This window comes from Schistocerca nitens, chromosome 9 (assembly GCF_023898315.1).
Source record: "Schistocerca nitens isolate TAMUIC-IGC-003100 chromosome 9, iqSchNite1.1, whole genome shotgun sequence".
In the NCBI taxonomy this organism is placed as follows: domain Eukaryota; kingdom Metazoa; phylum Arthropoda; class Insecta; order Orthoptera; family Acrididae; genus Schistocerca; species Schistocerca nitens.
The window spans coordinates 324089696-324109902 of record NC_064622.1 but is presented as its reverse complement, the minus strand read 5'-3'; the positions used below and the strand labels follow the sequence as shown (position 1 = coordinate 324109902).

At 41.7% G+C, this 20207-nt stretch overlaps 1 protein-coding gene across 1 annotated transcript in view; it reads right to left on the bottom strand.

The window, feature by feature from the left end:
• LOC126203111 (uncharacterized) overlaps positions 1-20207 on the bottom strand; it is a 175691-nt gene that overhangs the window by 21938 nt on the left and 133546 nt on the right. The window contains exons 10-12 of the mRNA XM_049937355.1: positions 16939-17085; positions 10735-10945; positions 9236-9351 (exon numbers count right to left, since the gene is read on the bottom strand). Of these exons, the coding sequence (XP_049793312.1) occupies positions 9236-9351; positions 10735-10945; positions 16939-17085 (474 nt within the window). The remainder of the gene's footprint in view (positions 1-9235; positions 9352-10734; positions 10946-16938; positions 17086-20207) is intronic.

The window sequence follows — 20207 nt, the reverse complement described above, 5'->3', positions numbered from 1 at the left end:
GCAGCAGAGTAGAGCAATCGGCACCCCAGTTGGTGTTGCTAAGGTTGCAGAGGGCATTATGGTGCTGCCAACACTTCCACTTAAGCTGATGAAGGTGAGGAAACCAAGTCAATCGGGCATTGAAAACCAGTCCTAAAAATCGATATGTCTCCGCTACAGTGAGTGGATCGTCATTAAGGCAAAGTTCTGGTTCCGGATGAACAGTATGATGCCGACAGAAGTGCATAACACATGACTTAAGACCAAAAACTGGAAACTTTGGGCTAGAGCTCATGACTGCACCTTGTGGATGGCTCTCTGCAGGCGCCGCTCAGCAGCACCGGTACAAGTGGAGCAGTACGAAATGCAGAATTCGTCTGCATACAGAGAAGGTGAGACGGATGGCCCTACAGCTGCTGCTACACCATTAATGGCCACTAAAAATACAGAGACCCTCAATACAGAGCCCTACAGGACCCCATTCTTCTGGATATGGGGGGGAACTATGAGAGGCACCAACTTGGACACGGAGAGTACGAAGGGACAGGAAATTTTGGATAAAAATTGGGTGTGGGCCTCGGAGACCTCACTTGTATAATGTGGCAAGGATATGATATCACCAGGTCATGTCATACACTTTTTGTAAATAAAAAAAAGATGGCAACCAGGTGTTGGCATCTGGAAAAGGCTGTTCGGATGGCAGAGTCGAGGGATACAAGATTATCAGTGGTAGAGGGCCCTGGCGGAAGCCGCCCTGACATGAAGCCAGTAAGCCACGTGACTCCAGGACCCAACCCAACCACCGACACACCATACGTTCCAGCAGCTTACAAGGAACGTTGGTGACGCTGACGGACCGATAGCTATCCACATTTAGCAGGTTTTTACCGGGTTTGAGTACCAGAATGATGGTGCTCTCCTGCCATTGCGATGGAAAGACGCCACCTCACCAGATCCGGTTGAAGATGGCGAGGAGATTTCGCCTGTAGTCAGATGAGAGATGTTTAATCATCTGACTGTGGATCCAATCTGGCCCAGGAGCAGGGTTGGGTAATGTGCAAGGGTACTGAGGAGTTTCATCTCTGTAAATGGGGCTTTATATGGTTCACTGTGGCATGTGGTGAACGAGAGGACTTTCCCTTCCAGCCACAGTTTGAGGGTGCGAAAGGTTGTGGGGTAATTCTCCAACACAGAGGCTTGAGCATACTGCTCAGCAAAGTGCTTGGCAGTCGCATTTGCATTGGTAGATAACATGCCATTCATTTTAACACCGGGAACACCAGCTGGGGTCTGGTACCTGAAAACACATTTGATCCTTGTCCAGACTTCGGAAGGTGACGTATGGCACCCAATGGTCGAGACATATCTCTCCCAACACTCCTGCTTGCATTGTTTGATAAGTTGGCAAACGCGGGTATGGAGCAGTTTAAAGGCTATGAGGTGCTCCAAGAAAGGGTGCCGCTGTAGAGCTCGCCGACGCTCCTTAATTGCTTCAGCAACTTTTGGCGACCACCAAGGGACTGCCTTTCGCCAGGGGCATCCTAAACAGTGCGGGATCATGTTTTGTGACACAGAAACGATTATTGTTGTCACCTGCTCAACCATAACATCGATGTTACCATGTGGGGGAGATTCAATGGTGACAGCTGAGGTGAAAGTTTCCCAATCCACCTTGTTCAAAGCCCATCTGGGCAGGCATCTGTGGGCCTGATGCCGGCACAGCGACAGGAAGATGGGGAAGTGATCACTACCACATAGGTAGTCATGTGCTCTCCAGTGGATAGATGGGAGAAGTCCTGGGTTTGAAATTGATAAATCAATGGCCTAGTAACTACCATGAGCCACACTGAAATGTGTGGCGGCCCCAGTATTTAAGAGGCAGATGTCGAACTGAGACAGTAAAGTTTCGACATGTTTGCCTTGGCCAGTAAGCATGGTCCACCGCACAAGGTGTTAAGGGCGTTTGAATCTCCCAAAAGTAGAAAAGTTTTAGGGAGTTGATCAATCAGTGCAGCCAATACGTTCAGGGGTACTGGAGGAAGATATAAATTGCAGACAGTTATTTCCTGCGTCATCCTTATTCTGACAGCCACAGCTTCAAGAGGGGTTTTGCAGGGGCACAGGTTCACTACAGACTGAGTTTAGGACATAAACACAAACTCTACCTGACACTCGATTATAGTCACTACGGTTCCTGTAGTATCCCTTATTGCCGTGGAGGGCAGAGGTCCGCACTGCCAGGAACCATGTTGCCTGGAGGGCAATGCAGAAAGCAGGTGTAAAGCATAACAGTTGCCGTAGCTCAGCCAGGTGGTAGGAAAAACTGCTGCAATTCCGCTGGTGGATTACGTCATCGTGAGACTGGGAAGGCATGGAACATTCATTCAATGAGGCAGTTTACGCCTCAGGGTCACCTGCTGCCACCAACGTTTTGCCTGAGCAGTCTATATCCATTGTGTGTGAGGGTCTGGCAACATCTAGGTCCTCAGTGGACACCTGAATCTCCACCTCATCAGCAGAGCTTGTAGGTAGCGGTGGTGTGGGTGCCACCACAATCCCCTTGGTCTTGGGAACCTTCTTTTTGGATTTCTCTTGCTGCTCCTTAGGTTTTTCTGGCTGGGAGGATTTCACTGATTCAGTCTCCAGGACTGAGGATGAGCGTGAAGCCCTACGACCAGCTACTTTTGGGCTCTTCAGCCACTGGCAGGTGTCATCTTTCCCACTAGCAGAAACCTAGGAAGGGAGTGACCTAAGGGACCACTTTGTAGCGAGAGGAGCTGAAGAAGACTTATGCTTCTCTGGCTCAGAAGTGGAGAATGATATCCCTGATGGTTGGGAGGGTGTTGCTCACTAAGTAGGTGGTGCGGGAGCAACAGAGAGGGAAGTGTCCCCCACCGTCAAGGGGGCAGGTGTAGTCTTCTGGTTCTGAGAGGCAACAGGAATGCGAGGAACTGATGGGGGCAACAATTGTTCTCGTTGCAATGGCTTAAGAGGAGGTCATAGCCACAGGATGTATGTGGTCAAATTTCCTCTTAGCCTTGGTGTAGGTCAGTCTGTCCATAGTCTTATATTACATGATTTTCCTCTCTTCCTGTAAAATTCTGGAGTCTGGCAAGCAAGGTGAATGATACTCTCCACAGTTGACACAGATGGGAGGTGGAACACATGGAGTACTGGGATGTGATGCCCTCCACAATCTCAACATGTGACGCTGGGAGTACAGCGGGAAGACGTGGCCGAACTTCCAGAACTTAAAGCACAGCATCGGGGGAGGGATATATGGCTTGACATCACATCGGTAGATCACCACCTTGACCTTCTCGAGCAACGTGTCACCATCAAAGGCCAAGATGAAGGCATTGCTGGAAACCTGATTATCCCTCGGATTCTGATGGACGAAACGAACACCTCGCCACTCTAAATTGGTGCGCAGCTCGTCGTCAGACTGCAAAAGAAGGTCCCTGTGGAATATAATACCCTGGACCACATTTAGGCTCTTATGGGGTGTGATGGTAACAGAAACATCCCCCAACTTGCCACAAGTGAGTAATGCCCATGACTGGGCAGAGGATGCTGTTTTTATCAAGACTGATCCACCTCCCCAAACTTGTCCTCCAAATGCTCCACAAATAACTGAGGTTTCATGGACATGAAAGATTCCCCATCAACTCTCATACATACAAAGTACTGGGGCAAATAAGCTTCACTGCCATCCTTAGCCTGGTGTTCCTCCCATGGTGTGACCAGGGAGGGGAACGATTTGGGGTCATATCTCTCAGCATTGAAGTTAGACTTTGCCCACTTAGGGAATGCTGGCAGCAGACCACCAGCAAGGGATGATGTACTATGCTTCATGGCACGTTGTATGCCCTGATGCCACCCACTCCGGAGCCCTGACACCGGCTTTGAGCGCTTTTTCGCTTGCTGTGTTACAAGACAAGTAATTTAGCTAGTACTTAATCATTTTTGTTGTCTATTCTATAGTATTTATGTGCATTAGTGTCAGATACACATGATAAATTAAAGGTTTCAGTTTTATTTGCATCTGAATAAGATAAGTGAAGTTTCTATTTAGGACAGTTCCGGGTGTACGCAAACGTTTGTTTACATTCTTAACTGACATTGAATATGCGGGATTATCAATTAATTCAGTGCACAATACTTAGTATTTGCAATTATTAATGTCATTTAGGCTTGATACATTGAAGGTAGCAGTTTTTATACGTTTTATTAGATTATTTTTCGCGTGAACGTAAATGTTTGTTTACATTATCAATACGAGGGTTAATCAGTTTAAGTTAGTGTACAATACTCAGTATTCACGTTTATTAGTGTCATTTAACCTCGATATATTGACGGTAGCAGTTTTTATACGTTTTATTAGGAATAGTGATACTGACAGTGATTTCTAACCTCACTTGTATACTAGCTCAACCTGCGATCGTTAACAGTTAAATGTATAATACGTGGTAAATTACACTACAATATCTGAGTAAATCAGTGTGACAATACAACTTCTGAGCCCTTATTACATACGGTTTAGTTAGCAGAAAGCTAAAACTCACCTCACCGTCTGCTTAAATTCCTTAGTTTGTTGTGGGCTTTAGTGATCATGTACTGTAAGCCCATCGGTTCCTATAAAGTAGAATTTGTATTTGTGCTTTACATTCTGAACTCTTGTTGTTAGCTAAAGGTTTTGTTTTGTACCTGCATCTGTCAGTGTACAATACCCAGTGTTTACGTTTATTAGTGTCATTTAGACTCCGTACATTTAAGGTAGCAGTTTTTATAGTTTTACTAGGTCACTGTCGCGTGTACGTAAACGCTTGTTTAAATTACAACTACAAGGGATAATCAGTAGGTGCAGCTTACCGTAGGTCACTGTTTAATTCGTTTATAATATTCACTAGATAGCCCCTAGCAGTTTACTGTATTATTTTTTAGTATTCACTAAATATCCCCTAGCAGGAAAATAAGCACCAGATCTTGCTTCTACCATAAATTTTTATTTTCATCATTGAGTGTCCTTTCTGCCAACTAGAGTGTAGCTGTTAACCTCGTGTGACAATAGGTTTCCTTAAGTTTTTTATAGTAAATCATTTATTAGCTAGATGGATAGGGACTGTGTATGTTGTGTGCGGATGCAGGAGGAGTTGGCCAAAGTCCAAACACAGCTGGAAGCTTTGTTGGCCACAGTCAACAAGCTCCAGAGTGCCACCTTGAGGTGCGGTGCGGATGCGGTGCCTGGGGGCAGCCTCTGCTGTACTAGATGTGCAGGGGGGGATGTCACAGCTCTCTGTCACTGAGCTGACCTCAGGTGCAACTGAGCCGGCTGGCCCACTCTCACCTCAGTGTGGGTGGTAGACTGTGTTGAGGTCTCAAGCCTCAAGGCGAAGGCTGCATGGGGGAAGCAGACTCCTGCCAAAACCCACGCACTTTGCTAATAGATTCAGTGTGCTATCTGGTGCTGGGGGTGGGGGGTGGGGGAGGCTGAGCTGGATCAGACTGCACCTTCTGCCAGGAAGGATAGTGGCTACTCCTTCAGTAAGGTCCGGACAGGCACGTGGGGGCAGGGGTTTGTTAGTTAATGGGAGCTCCAATGTTAGGCGGGTCACGGAGCCCCTCAGGAACATAACGGCTAGGGCGGGGAAGAAGTCCAACGTTCACTTGATGTGCTTGCCGGGGGGGCCTTGTCCAGGATGTGGAAGAGGCTCTTCCGGCGGCTATTGAGCGCGTGGTGTGCAGCCAGCTGCAGATTGTTGCGCATGTCGGCACCAACGATGCCTGTCGTCAGGGTTCTGAGGAAATCCTTGGGTCCTTCCGACGGCTGACCAAATTGGTGAAGGCGGCCTCCATCTCTCGAGTAGTGGAAGCCAAGCTGACGATCTGCTGCATCGTACCCAGGGTGGACCATGGTCCTCTGGTTTGCAGTCGAGTGGAGAATCTAAACCAGAGGCTAAGTCGACTCTGTGATGAAAATGGTTGCAGATTCCTCGACCTACGGCTACGGGATGGAAGGTTGTAGGACGCCCCTCGATAGATCAGGGGTGCACTACACACAGGAAGCAGCTACATGGGTAGCACAGTACTTGTGGCATGCACATGGGGGTTTTTTAGATTAGGTTCCTCCCCATGGGAAACGAACCGCTGGCCCGAAAAATTACCAGTTCATGATACTGATGTGGGTGTGCCAACTGTACAAATTGTTAGTTCGCCTAATCAGGTCATTCCAAAGGATTTAAATATGCTTAATCTCATGTTAGTAAATTGTTTAAGTGTCTGTAGCGAGATCCCCGAGTTAATCTCCGAAATAAACAGTAGCTATGCCAATATTGTATTAGGTACCAAAAGCTGGTTGAAACCAGACAAAAAGCAGTGAAATTTTGAACTCTGATTGGACAATGTTTAGGAAGGATAGGACTCATGCTATGGAAGGTGGTGTGTTAATTGCAGTTAAAAGCTGTTTAAATGCAGTTGAGATCGATACTGTGTCGGACTGTGAAATAGTCTGGATAAAGCTGTCAATCAGACAAGCATTGACCATTGTATTAGGATGCTTTTATAGACCACCAGCATCCACAACAAATGCTGCAGAACGTTTCAGGGAAAGTCTTGAGTCCATAGGAAGTAAATATACAAATTATCCATTAGTTATAGGTGGAGACTTCAATCTAGCATCCACTGACTGGGAAAATTACACGTTTATCACAGGGGGCAGAAGCAAAGATTCATGCGAAGTTATTCTAGGAGTGCTCTCTAAAAATAACCCTAAAAAATTTTGGCTGTATGTAAAATCTATGAACGCTACAAATAATTCAATACCTTCTCTTGCTGACAGTACGGGTAATGTAACTGATGATGATAAACAGAAGGCCGAAATTCTAAACCTAGCTTTCAAAAACTCATTTACGATAGAGGACTGCAGCACCATTCCCCCTTTCAATTATCGAACAAATGAAAGGATGGCTGACATAGTGTTTAGTGTGTCTGGGATTGTAAAACAGTTAAGATCCTAAGACGCCAGAAAGGCATCTGGCGCAGACGGTATCCCTGTAAGATTTTATGTTGACTATGCTACAAATATAGCACCATTCTTACCCGTCATCTATCAGAGGTCATTGGAACGGCGGAAAGTTCCACAGGACTGGAAGAAGGCCCAGGTCATAGCAATCTATAAAAAGGGTAGAAAATCGGATGCACATAATTACCGGCCAATTTCACTGACATCGATTTTTTGTAGAATCATGGAACATATTTTGTGTTCAGACATAATGACCTTTCTAGACTCTGAGAAGCTCATCTGCAGAAACCAGCACAGTTTTAGGAAGCAGCGGTCGTGTGAGACACAGCTGGCCCTCTTTGTGCATGATATACAACAGGCTCTAGATACCGGCTCCCAGGTTGATGCCATATTTCTCGACTTTCGAAAGGCATTCGACTCAGTTCCGCACTGTCGCTTGCTACAGAAAGTGCATGCTTACGGTCTATCCAATGACATATGCGGTTGGATAGAAAGTTTTCTAACATGCAGGGAGCAGTATGTCATCCTGAACGGGGTAACTTCAACAGAAACAAGAGTAACTTCAGGAGTGCCCAGGGCACCATAATACGTCCTCTGCTTTTTACGATTTACATAAACGATCTGGTTGATTGTATTGACAGCGGCCTTAGACTGTTTGCTGATGATGCCGTAGTCTACAGGAAAGTAGTATCACATGAAAATTGTGAACAAACTAATGAGGATTTGCAGAAAATAAATGCGTGATGTAATGACTGGCAGTTATCTCTCAATATTAGTAAGTGTAACCTACTGTGTATAACAAGGTGAAAATCCCCATTAATGTATGAGTAAAAAATAAATGATCAGTCTTTGGAAGCGGTAACATCAGTCAAGTATCTGGGTGTGACTACTCGAAATGATCTCAAATGGAATGATCAGATTACACATGTAACGAGTAAGGCGAACTCTAGATTGCGGTTTGTTGGTAGAATCCTGAAGCAATGCAGTCCTTCAACAAAGGAAATAGCTTACAATACGTTAGTTCGTCCAGTCTTAGAGTATTGTTCGTCTGTATGAGACCATTACCAGTTGGGTCTGATTCAAGAGATTGAGAAGGTCCAAAGAAGAGCGGCAAGATTCGTGACTGGTACATTTAGCCATCGCGGGAGTGTTACAAATCTCATAGAAAGTTTGAAGTGGGACACACTTGCAGATAGACGACGCGCTAAACAGAAGGGGCTGCTCACTAAATTCCGAAATCCAATCTTCGCTGAAGATGTAGAACATTTGTTATTACCATCAACTTTCAAATCACGTAATGATCATCATTCAAAGATAAGGGAAATAAGAGCTCCTACTGAGGTGTTCAGACAGTCGTTTTTCCCTCACGGGATCCGCGAGTGGAACAGAGGGGGCGAAATATGACTTTGGCGTGAATTGTGCCCTCCGCCACACACCACTTGGTGGCTAGCGGTGTATATATGTAGATGTAGACCAAGGGTACTCCCCACAGGTGCCACCCAGCCTCAGCAAGGGCCACCTGGCAGAACGGCCATTGCCAGGAATCCCGATGCCCCAGGGAGATGGGCATCTACTCCATAGCATGCATGGTGAGTTAACGGTGCAGGCATCAGCAGAGCGATGTCTGTGTTGTCAGGGGGCTACAACCAACAGGGTACATGGCGGCCCCACCACAACAGACTCGCTACTGTGCTGGATATGAGGTGCTAAGAAGTCCATGGTCATTGTCGCTGGAGAAAGTGACACTGCATAGTGCATAGTAGAAAACGCATCCAGGAAGGTTTCCTCGCCCAAGAGATGGAGAATGATCGGAACTGCAATGCGACGATGAGAAAGTGGGCTGAAGGTCTCAATGCAAGATGGACACCCAGAAAAATTTAGAAAGATGGAGATCAAACCTGACAGGGGACCATCACATAAAGGCTGAAACGTGTGAGACTCCTTTTAGTCGCCTCTTACAACAGGCAGGAACACCTCAGGCCTATTCTAACCACCAGACCCGCAGGGGGCAGGGGCGAAAGATGACATTATGTTTTGTATTTGGCACAGCTGTAAGGAGTTCTGACAATAGAAACATATAATAATAATAGCATATAGAAGAAGTCATACACGATTTACAATAGGAGGATATCTCCCACACTGCTAATGGATGACACACACACACACACACACACACACACACACACACACACACACACACACACACACACACACACACCACTCTACTCTACTCACCAACTGTAAAGCTTCAATCTTCTTGTTCTTCTTTTCATTTTCTCCCTGAAGTTCATGAATTACTCTGTCTCTCTTCTCTATCCGATTTTCCATTTTGGTGAGTGTTTGTGCATAGTCTAAAAATAATAATGTTTCTCTCTTCAATCTCCATTCTAATTATAATGTTCTACATTAAAAGATCATAATGACAACAAACATAAACTTAATTTAAATTATTTGAAGACATATTTCATAATTATATTCCGGCAAAGTATGAACATATTGTTTTATATACTCAATATTCACAACCATATGGCGTCAACAAAAAAATAAAAACAGATAATTGTTTCTTAACTACAAATATTTTGTGTGAGATATGTACCGTTTTCTAGCAATGAAACACAAAATCATAATGTGCAGTTGATTGAAAACTTATATTGTGGTTCATCTTGTGCTTATACAAGAGCAAATGGACATACATAAAGCATAGGACACACAAATTTAAGTGCAAAATCACAGTCCTGCACTTGTAAATAGCATAAATATAAAAGTAACCTAAATGTGCTGTCACAATGCACTATGTATCCTGTAAAATATGATTACTATTCATTCTTATCTGAAAGATAAACACCATACTGTTATTAATTTGTGGATACTGTTTCACTGCAAACAAACTCACTCTACTGAAAAGCAAGCCAGTAGCTTCACAACACTTTCCCAGTGCATACAGTTGATTGAAAACTCTTGGGTTTCCAGCTGGATTGCAGTATTCTAAAATTGCGATGTTTTGATGAGTGACATACTCATCACCTTCTGGAGAAGTGTCGAGATATTGCAGAAGCCATCCTACTTACAAGTGCAGCGTCAAGGAAGACCACATTTTTGACTTCGGAAACGCCAAGGCGCTCTGCCAAGCCCCCGACTATCACGACAGCATGATAAAAGAGTCCACTGAGATTCATATTTGCATGAATCTTGCAAACAGAGACAAAGGATTCCAACTGAGTACAGCATAGAATCCAGTTTTAGTGGCAATTCATCAAGGGCGCACCCACCACTGTTCTCCTTACAAGATGGCCGGAATGCTCCGACACAGATTCGAATTGTGTGCCACCTACCCCCACCTCCACGGCTTCACCTCCAGCACATTTGCCAGCCTTTCTGTACCCTGCCTGCCGGAGCCAGGAGGAGGTGGGCACAACACAGATATAAGCAGGACAGCCTCCGCAAAATGTCAACACTTCGCCAGAAGATAATAACTATGTCATCTGTTAAAATGTCGCAGTTTTTTTATAATACTGACACCCGGCTGGAAATCAGAGAGCTTTTCATTAGCTTCACAAATAACTTCTTGCTGTTACTGTCTTTTCAAAAATTGCTACCTTTGTTAATGCACTTTCTTAATCAGCAGGAACAGCTAGCTATTCATGCACACAGAATAGCATTAAAGTGGTATAGCAATAATTTTAATTGCACAACAGAGGTAGAAACGGCTAACATACTAGCTTGTTCAAACCTACCTGCATTTTTAGCTGTTGCCTCCTTTTCCAAATTTTTCATCTCTGCTATCTTGTCTGTTATTTCCTTATTAAGATTATTTATTTTCTTAAGTTGTTCATCGATCTTCTGCTTGCTTGCTTCAAGATCTTTTTCCTTCATTGACAATTTTGCTTTAAGTTCTTCCACATTGTTTGTCAAACCTAAGATTACTCTCTGCTTCTCTTTAAAGTCCTAAAACAATAGATATCAAAGTTGTCTGACACATTGTCTGACTCAACATCTCTAAGGAGAAGCATCCTCAAATATAAATAAAAATAGATACTATTGCTACTGACAGAAGCGTGAACGTTAGGTCTCAGTACCAGATGTCCTGCTTAACTGGCAGGAAGGAAAAGTTGTAGAGGGGGGGGGGGGGGGACACCTCAGGCTAAGGAAGATACAACATGACAGGACAGGACAAGAGGAAAATAATGACTGTTGGTTTTTGCCAAAGTGGAAAGTAATCAACTCAATAAATGGGACATACCTACCAGCTATTTAACGTCACTAGGTATATTATTAGATCACATGATGGAGTCATCTGATAATACATAATTAACTCATTTATTTTGTCTGTTTATCAATTACTCACTCTAAAAACATCACAGCTCGGTGGAATATTATGTAATCCCATCAAAAGCTAATCTCAGTATAATCTTGTTAATAGCTTCTCACACACTCATAAATGGAGTTTTATGAAACTATAATTTGACCCACATCCTCATTGGACCACATCCATAACTCACTCCTAAAATTTCATGGCCTGTCCTGACTTCTCTTGATTGCTTTGCCATAAAATATACCCAATATAGTAAAAATCCACTGTTAACCCGTTCTTCTTCTGCATAACTTCTCTTTGGGACCATATATTATGGAGTGATTCATTCTCTTATTGGTCAAACAGAATCTTAATAATTAATTTAATATAATCAAGTTTTAAGAGCAAGCTGGCCGAAGAATACGGTATTCTAATGTCAACAGGAATTTGAAGGAACACTAGAATTTTAACCAGGTATAATTAAGCATGCTATACTTGTGACTCATCTGCACTTCATGCAGCATTGCCAGATCATATATCGGTCATACACCAACTACACTGCACTTCCAGCACAACATCCTCTTCCTCTAGGTTTTCCTATCCTTGGACTGTTTGCATTCCTCCTTTGGAGATTATTTACAAACATCACAAGCGCACTGTGTGTTGTGGACATTGTAGCAATTCTAAACAATCTGTTGATACACCGATCAGTGTAAGTGCCATCAGGGGTGCCAGCCAAACTCACAATCTGCGGGCACATTAGCAACAGCGGTGCTGCTATTGAGGGATCATCTGCAGGTCACATGCCTGTCAAACACAACAGATATCCTTCTGCCTGCTGGCCATTCAAGTTGTCACTCGACCATCTGCACCTCGCAGCCCATCAGTCAGAGCTTCGCAGATACCAGCCCAGAGGCTCGCATCTACACCGCTGTGCCATCTCTGTGCTGTGATGTCATAACACCATGTAATTCACTGCATTTGCTTCACAACACAACACAACACACTGCACTGCACTACAAGCATTGCTTCCACAGCCACCTAGCATGGAATTTCAGAACAGGATTGGTGTTACTACAGTGGCCTTTGTTTCTGTTACTCTTATGTGAAGAAGGATGATCTTTCAGTTGTTACCCAGAACCGAACTTCACTGTGAACTCTGTGCTATAAATAAAAGTGTATTTAACTGCAACCTGGTAATCATCATTTGCTAATCAGCTATTACATGCTGCATTACCATTCAAGTCACTATATATTACTTAAATTTTTGCAAAATACTCTCTGCTATGGCTTTTACTTATTGTAAAACAACATAATTTTCAAAAATAAATACTGAACCAAGGTTTAACGCATTTGTGCCATCATATTTTATAACACAAAAATTAATTTTTAATCATGAAGTCTGACACGATACAACCATAAATTTGGAGTATATCACTGGGATTACTTGGCTACATTTGAAGAATCCATTTTTCTTTACATACTGTGTATATAAAGTACTTAACTGATCATCAATACAGCTTAAACACTAGTACACAATTTAGACTGTATCAAATGATCTTATGGTTGACGTTTCATGTTTTCAAATTACCTTTCCATCTTCCTCATTTATTTTCTGTTTTTAAGTTGTGACTTAATTTATGTAACAGCAGCAGTTGTCTGAAGCTACATATCCGTGATACTGATAATAAAAAATATGAATTTATGTTGTTTAGAAACTTTATGGAGACAATTAAAGGTTACTGTTCGAGGCTTTTCCTGTGCTACTCTCTTTATTTTGGTTTCTTGAGGTTGGATCACTGATCTTCATAGCTTTAACTCAGGATGTAAAGTTTTGGAAATATTTACTGCCTAAGTTGCTTCCAAGCTAATAAATGCACTGTCTTTTTCTTGTCTGATGTTCTATGACATTGTTTTGTAAGATTCACACATTTTTTTATGTTCTTATTTCTTTCCATAACATAACATAAAAAACAGCTAAATTAATTGCTGAAGATGAAAACATAAGGTTCCAAGACAAATCTACACGAAAGTCCAAACCCTTTATCTCGGAAGAAGAGAGGAAAAGATCAGAAAGAATGAAGAAATACTGGGCCCTAAGAAAAGAACAACGCACAAAGAAATGATTGATCCAGCGTACCCCAAAGAGGGTGAAACGAAAGAAGAAGAAGAAGAAGAAGAAGAAGAAGAAGAAGAAGAAGAACTAGAAGAAGAACTAGAAGAAGATTCACTGTCAAATAGATCTTTCATACCTGAAATAAGTGAGATGTAAAACAAGGTGGAAAGACTTTTGTAGGTGGTTAATAAACAATGAATACTGTTAACTCAGAAATGACTGTAGATAATGTGGTGAGCCAGCCATTCTGACATACGAAAAGTGTGTGGCTTAATAAAACCTGAAGCTCTTTAAAGTTCCAGCTGAGGAAGTTATTGTCTCTCGTATGATGACCTTTGTGATAGAGCTGTTGCTAAAGTTTATAAGTATAATAAAATGCTTTTGTCCTGCCTTTGTAATTGCTGGTAATGTAAAGTCTTTGGCAGTGGCTCGTCAGCTGCTACATGGTAAGTCAAAAGAAACAACTGATGACCAGTGGATTTCACAGTTGACATGTAGAACTGGCAAGTTTATGTGAACACCTCAGCTTATTTAGCTTCACCAGAAGGAGGTTACAAGTAAGTTGAAAAAAGCTAACCAAAATCTAACATCCTACTACAACAGGCAATGAAGCAGAAACCCTCTCCAGTTGCCACATATGCTTACATCGCTAACACTTGCTTTAAGAATCATGAAAGCTGGTTGTATAAGTGGAAGAAACCTGGGAACACTGGGAGATTTCAGATTCATTATGTAATGGTAAGACATACATTTTTGAACCAAATTCTGAAATGTTAAGACATTACCAGGGGCAGTTGTGTACTCTGACCACAATTTATTGGCTTTGAACTGTAAATTAAAACTGAAGAAATGGCGAAAAAGTACGCAGTTACGGAGATGGGACCCAGGTAAGTTGAAAGCATGAGAGTTGAGGAAAAAAGACCACATCTAGTAAAAATCTTTAGCTATCAAAATAGACGTGGAATTTAACTGATGAAAGGAGAACATTTAAAAATGCAGCAATTGAAGCAGGTGAAAGGGAATACAAACATCTAAAAAATGAGATTGGCAGGAAAATGCAGAATAGCTAAGCAGGAATGGCTAGAGGACAAATGTAAGGATTCAGAAGCATATTTTATGAAGGGAAAGGTAGACAAACAGTCCACATGATAATTAAAGAAGCCTTTGGAGGAAAGAGAAGCAGCTGTATATCAAGAGCTCTGGTGGAAAACCAGTCCTAAGCAAAGAAGTGAAAGCAGAAAGGTGGAAGGACTATATAGAGGGTCTATACAAGGGAGACATACTTGAGGGTAGTATTATGGAAATGGAAGAGCTTGCAGATGGAGATGAGATGGGTGATATGATACTGCGAGAAGAGTTTGACAGAACACTGAAAGACCTAAGTTAAAACAAGATGACAAGACAACTAGACAACACTCCATCACTTACTTTAGTTCAAAAAGGGGTCCACTACTCAGGAATACTCATCTTCAATAATTTTCCAGCAAACATAAAAAAGTTAGTTACAAATAAAGATCAGTTTAAAAGAAGCCCGAAAGTCTTACTAGTGGCCAACTCCTCCTACTCCATTGACGAATTTTTTAATAGAAACAAATGATGTATTGTATATATTCATACTATTAGTATTGTTATTTCAGCTTAAAAAAAAAAGACATGTTCCACATCCACAAGGATCTCCTCAGCACAGATCTATGGAACAAAAAACTAATCTAATCCAATCTAGAACTAATAATAGCCTCGGGAGAGCCAGCCATGAGAATACTACTGTGTCTTGTGTGCAAGATGTATGACACAGGCAAAATACCCTCAGACTTCAAGAAGAATATAATAATTTCAGTTCCAAAGACTGCATGTGTTGACAGGTGTGAATGTTACTAAAATATCTGTTTAATAAGTCATAGGTGGCAAATACTAATCTGAATTCCTTACAGAAGAAAAGAAAAACTGGTAGATGCCAATGTCGAGGAAGATCAGTTTGGATACTGAAGAAATGTAGAAACTTGTGAAGTAATACTACCCAATGACTTCTCTTAAAAGATAGGTTAAGGAAAAGCAAACTTACGTATGTAACATTTGAAAACTTTGAGAAAGTTTTTGACTGGAATGCACTCTTTGAAATTCTGAAGATAGCAGGGGAAAATACCAGGAGCAAAAGGCTTTTACAACTTGTACAAAAACCAGATGGCAGTTCTAAGAGTCAAGGGACAATGAAGGGAAGCAGTGTTGAGAAGGAAGTGAGATAGGGTTGTAGTCTATTGCCGATGTTATTCAGTCTGAATATTGAGGAAGCAGTAAAGGAAACCAAAGAATAATTTAGTGTAGGAATTAAAGTTCAGAGAGAAGATATAAAAACTTTGAGGTTTACCAGTGACATTGTAATTCTGTCAGAGATAGCAAAGGAGCTGGAAGAGCAGTTGAACAGAATAGACAGTATCTTGAAAGGAGGATATAAGATGAATTTCAGCAAAAGCAAAGCAAGGGTAATGAAATGTAGTCAAATTAAATTAGATAATGCTAAGGGAATTACATTAGGAAATGACACACATAAAGTAGTAGATGAGTTTTGCTATTTGAACAGCCAAATAACTGATAATGGCTCAAGTAGAAAAAAAAAATGTAGACTGGCAGTGGCAAGAAATGCACTTCCGAACAAGAGAAATTTGGTAACATTGAATTTAAATTTAAGTGTTAGGAAGTCTTTTTTTATGGTGTTTGTATGGAGTGTAGCCATGTATAAAAGTGAAACATGGACAATAAACAGTTTAGACAAGAAGAGAATAGAAGCTTTTGAGATGTGGGGCTTCAGAAGAATGCTGAAGATTAGATGGGTAGATCGTGTAATTAATGAGTAGTACTGAATAGATTTGAGGAGACAAGAAATTTTTGGCACAACTTGACTAAAAGAAGGGCTCAATGAATAGGGCACATTCTGAAAAGTCAAGGGATCACCAATTTAGTATTGGAGGGAAATGTGTGGGTTGAGAGGGGGAGGGTTAAAACTCATAGAGGGAGACCAAGTGATTAATACAGTACGCAGATTCAGAAGGATGTAGGTTGCAGTAGATGGAGAGGCTTGCAAAGGATAGAGTAGCTGGAGAGATGCATCTAAACAGTTTTGGACTGTAGACAACAACAACAGTCTTACTTGAATGATTCGTTAATTGAATTGACAGAAAGTTATCTACACACAGTAAATACTTACTTGAAAATAAATAAGAACATAAAAAAAACAGCTAAATTAATTGTTGAAGATGAAAACATAAGGTTCCAAGACAAATCTACACAATGCCACATTAACAGCTTACAAGTAACTTTGATTTCTTATTTAATCGAGCAACTTCTTATTTGGCCCCACAAAGCTGAGTGAGTTCCATAGCAGACCTATCCACATATGAAGATGGTTACCAGTAATCTACCCATGGCTTCCTTGCCTGTAGCCACCTATGAGGCTAACCACTAGACCACTGAGCTAGCCAAGTAACTAGACCACTGAGCTAGCCCAGTAACATCACTAAGACTATATCTACTAACCTGTACATGCTGAGCATGTGCAGATGCAGCAGTAGACTTTTCTTCCTCAAGCTTTTGTGCTAATAACCTCTTTTCTTGTTCAAGCCCTTCACAGCACTGCTGGCTACTGTAAAGAAGTTGGTGCAAGCAAGATGCCTCTGCCCGAGCCTATATAAAGCAAAACAAAAATTCTTGATATATGCAACATACAATGAAAAAATTACAACATAACATTATTTAGATTATTTAAGTAAAATGCATGATGCTTGCTTACTCACATCAGTTCCAATAGCATTTTTAAGACAAACTAAAGAATTTGATCATGGTTTTTGAAGGCCTACAAAAATAGGTAAATTTACTCATATGTATCACTTCTACTTGGTGTCTGGAATGATACATAGAAAGATGCTATGTGGATTATGAAAGCAAAGTCTATCACAACATCTAGCTACAAACTCTGCGGCCCTAAAGAAAATCTATAGCAAGTGAATTCTATTTCTTTCTTTATACCTAAGACATATTTATGATAACAGGAGAACACTAATGGTTCTACTGACACCATACAATCTGTCCAAACCTAATTTTAGTATTATTGTAAGAAATCATCCTTCAAATGGTAAATCAGTTTAATTCATCTATTTTGAATGAGGATCAACAACTCAAGGGCACAAGGATAAATAGGTTTCATAGGGGACCAACTCATTTGGCTAATTCCAAAATTGTATTACGTATTAACAAAGGAAGCCATTGTGCAACATTAACATTCAATTAAACAACAGTCAGGTCTGTGGAAAGGATAGTGGCTTAAGTATGGTAGGTACCATGTTAATGTACATTCAAAAGGATTTAATATGCAACACAAAAACTTCATTGAGTTAATCTATCTATATACATTTAAAAAATGGATGTATGCGCATATGTACCACATCTCCTCTTAAACAACTGGATTGGTATCAGTCAAATGTACTACGCATATACGAGGGTTGGGCAACTATTTATTTACAGTTTAGTATTGCCCGATGAATTCGTAGCAGTTCTGAAGTGAATGCTGTGAAGTGTTTCCTTCAATTTAGAAATCGAGTTGAACTCACGAGGGCTTAAGTCAGGGGAGTGCAGTAGGTGGTATAGCACTTAGCAGCCCCATCAGTCAAACAAATCAGTAACAGCTTGCACTGTACGTGCTTGAGCATTGTCCTGCAAAATGATGGTCAGATCCTGCAGGAAGTGTCATCACTTCTGTCTTTAAGCTGATTGTAGGTTCTGTTCCAAAAATGAACAGCATAGAGACAGGACTTGACCATCATTTTGCAGGCGAACGCTCAAGCATGTACAGTGCGAGCTGTTACTGATTTGTTTGACTGATGGGGCCGCTAAATGACACACCACCTACTGCACTCCCGCAATATACCACCTACTGCACTCCCCTGACTTAAGTCGTCGTAAGTTCAACTCTGTTTCTAAACTGAAGGAAACACTTCATGGCATTCGCCTCAGAACTGCTACAAATTCATTGGGCAATAGACCACACTGCTCGAACTGTCAACACAACTGGCACTGCTAAGAGTATCCTACGACTTCCAGATCACTGGCAACGGGTTATACACAATGCTGGTGACTACTTTGAAGGTCAGTAAAACTTTGAAACATGTACCTATTTTGTACGAGCTGTAAATAAACAGTTGCCACTATTAAAGTTTCAACCTTTGCAATTTAAAATATGGAAACAAGCACTGTAAGAGTAAACAATACATACCTTCCATAGGGATGGGGATGTAGTGGGGGAAAATGGGGAGAGAGAAGTTTAACACAGGGATATCTGGAGTAATTTTTACCACTCATTATTTGTATAAAAATACTGTGAGGGTAATATGCTCCTGTGACATTGATAACCACTAATATTAGTATCAAATCTATAGTCTCTGGGGTTGCTAGGCTTGAGGTGGGGAAAGAGGCAGGGGGAGGCAAAGACACTGACACCAGCATATCAGCCCCTTTCTGTAACACCCAAAGCAATTTCCATCAAACTTTACACATGGATCACTTGGAAAAACCCTGTGACAGTAGGACTAGTACCGCGATGACTGAGGGTTGACATAAAAGCATTACTGAAGGATGCCTGCACCAATTTCAACCCAAATTTAGTACGTACATGACTCATTATTTGCATAAGTGTACTGCTACGCCAAGCAATGGGGATGTTAAGGGCTTGATTCATAAAAATGCCCCACCATGAACCACGGATCTTGCCGTTGGTGGGGAGGTTTGTGTGCCTCAGCGATACAGATGGCCGTACCATAGGTGCAACCACAACGGAGGAGTATCTGTTGAGAGGCCAGACAAACATGTGGTTCCTGAATAGGGGCAGCAGCCTTTTCAGCAGTTGCACGGCAACAGTCTGGATGATTGACTGAGCTGGCCTTGTAACACTAACCAAAACGGCTTTGCTGTGCTGGTACTGCGACCGGCTGAAAGCAAGGGGAAACTGCAGCCGTGATTTTTCCCGAGGGCATGCAGCTTTACTGTATGGTTAAATGATGATGGCGTCCTCTTGGGTAAAATATTCCGGAGGTAAAGTAGTCCCCCATTCGGATCTCCGGGAGGGGACTACTCAAGAGGACGTTGTTATTAGGAGAAAGAAAACAGGTGTTCTACGCATCAGAGCGTGGAATGTCAGATCCCTTAATCGGGCAGGTAGGTTAGAAAATTTAAAAATGGAAATGGATAGGTTAAAGTTAGATATAATGGGAATTAGTGAAGTTCGGTGGCAGGAGGAACAAGACTTTTGGTCAGGTGAATACAGGGTTATAAATACAAAATCAAATAGGCGTAATGCAGGAGTAGGTTTAATAACAAATAAAAAAAACAGGAGTGCAGGTAAGCTACTACAAACAGCATAGTGAACGCATTAGTGTGGCCAAGATACACACGAAGCCCACACCTATTACAGTAGTACAAGTTTATATGCCAACTAGCTCTGCAGATGATGAAGAAATAGATGAAATGTATGATGAGATAAAAGAAATTATTCAGGCAGTGAAGGGAGACAAAAATTTAATAGTCATGGGCAACTGGGATTCGAGAGTAGGAAAAGGGAGAGAAGGAAACATAGTAGGTGAATACAGATTGGGGGTAAGAAATGAAAGAGGAAGTCGTCTGGTAGAATTTTGCACAGAGCACAACTTAATCATAGCTAACACTTGGTTCAAGAATCATAAAAGAAGGTTGTACACATGGAAGAATCTTGGAGATACTAGAAGGTATCAGATACATTATATAATAGTAAGACAGAG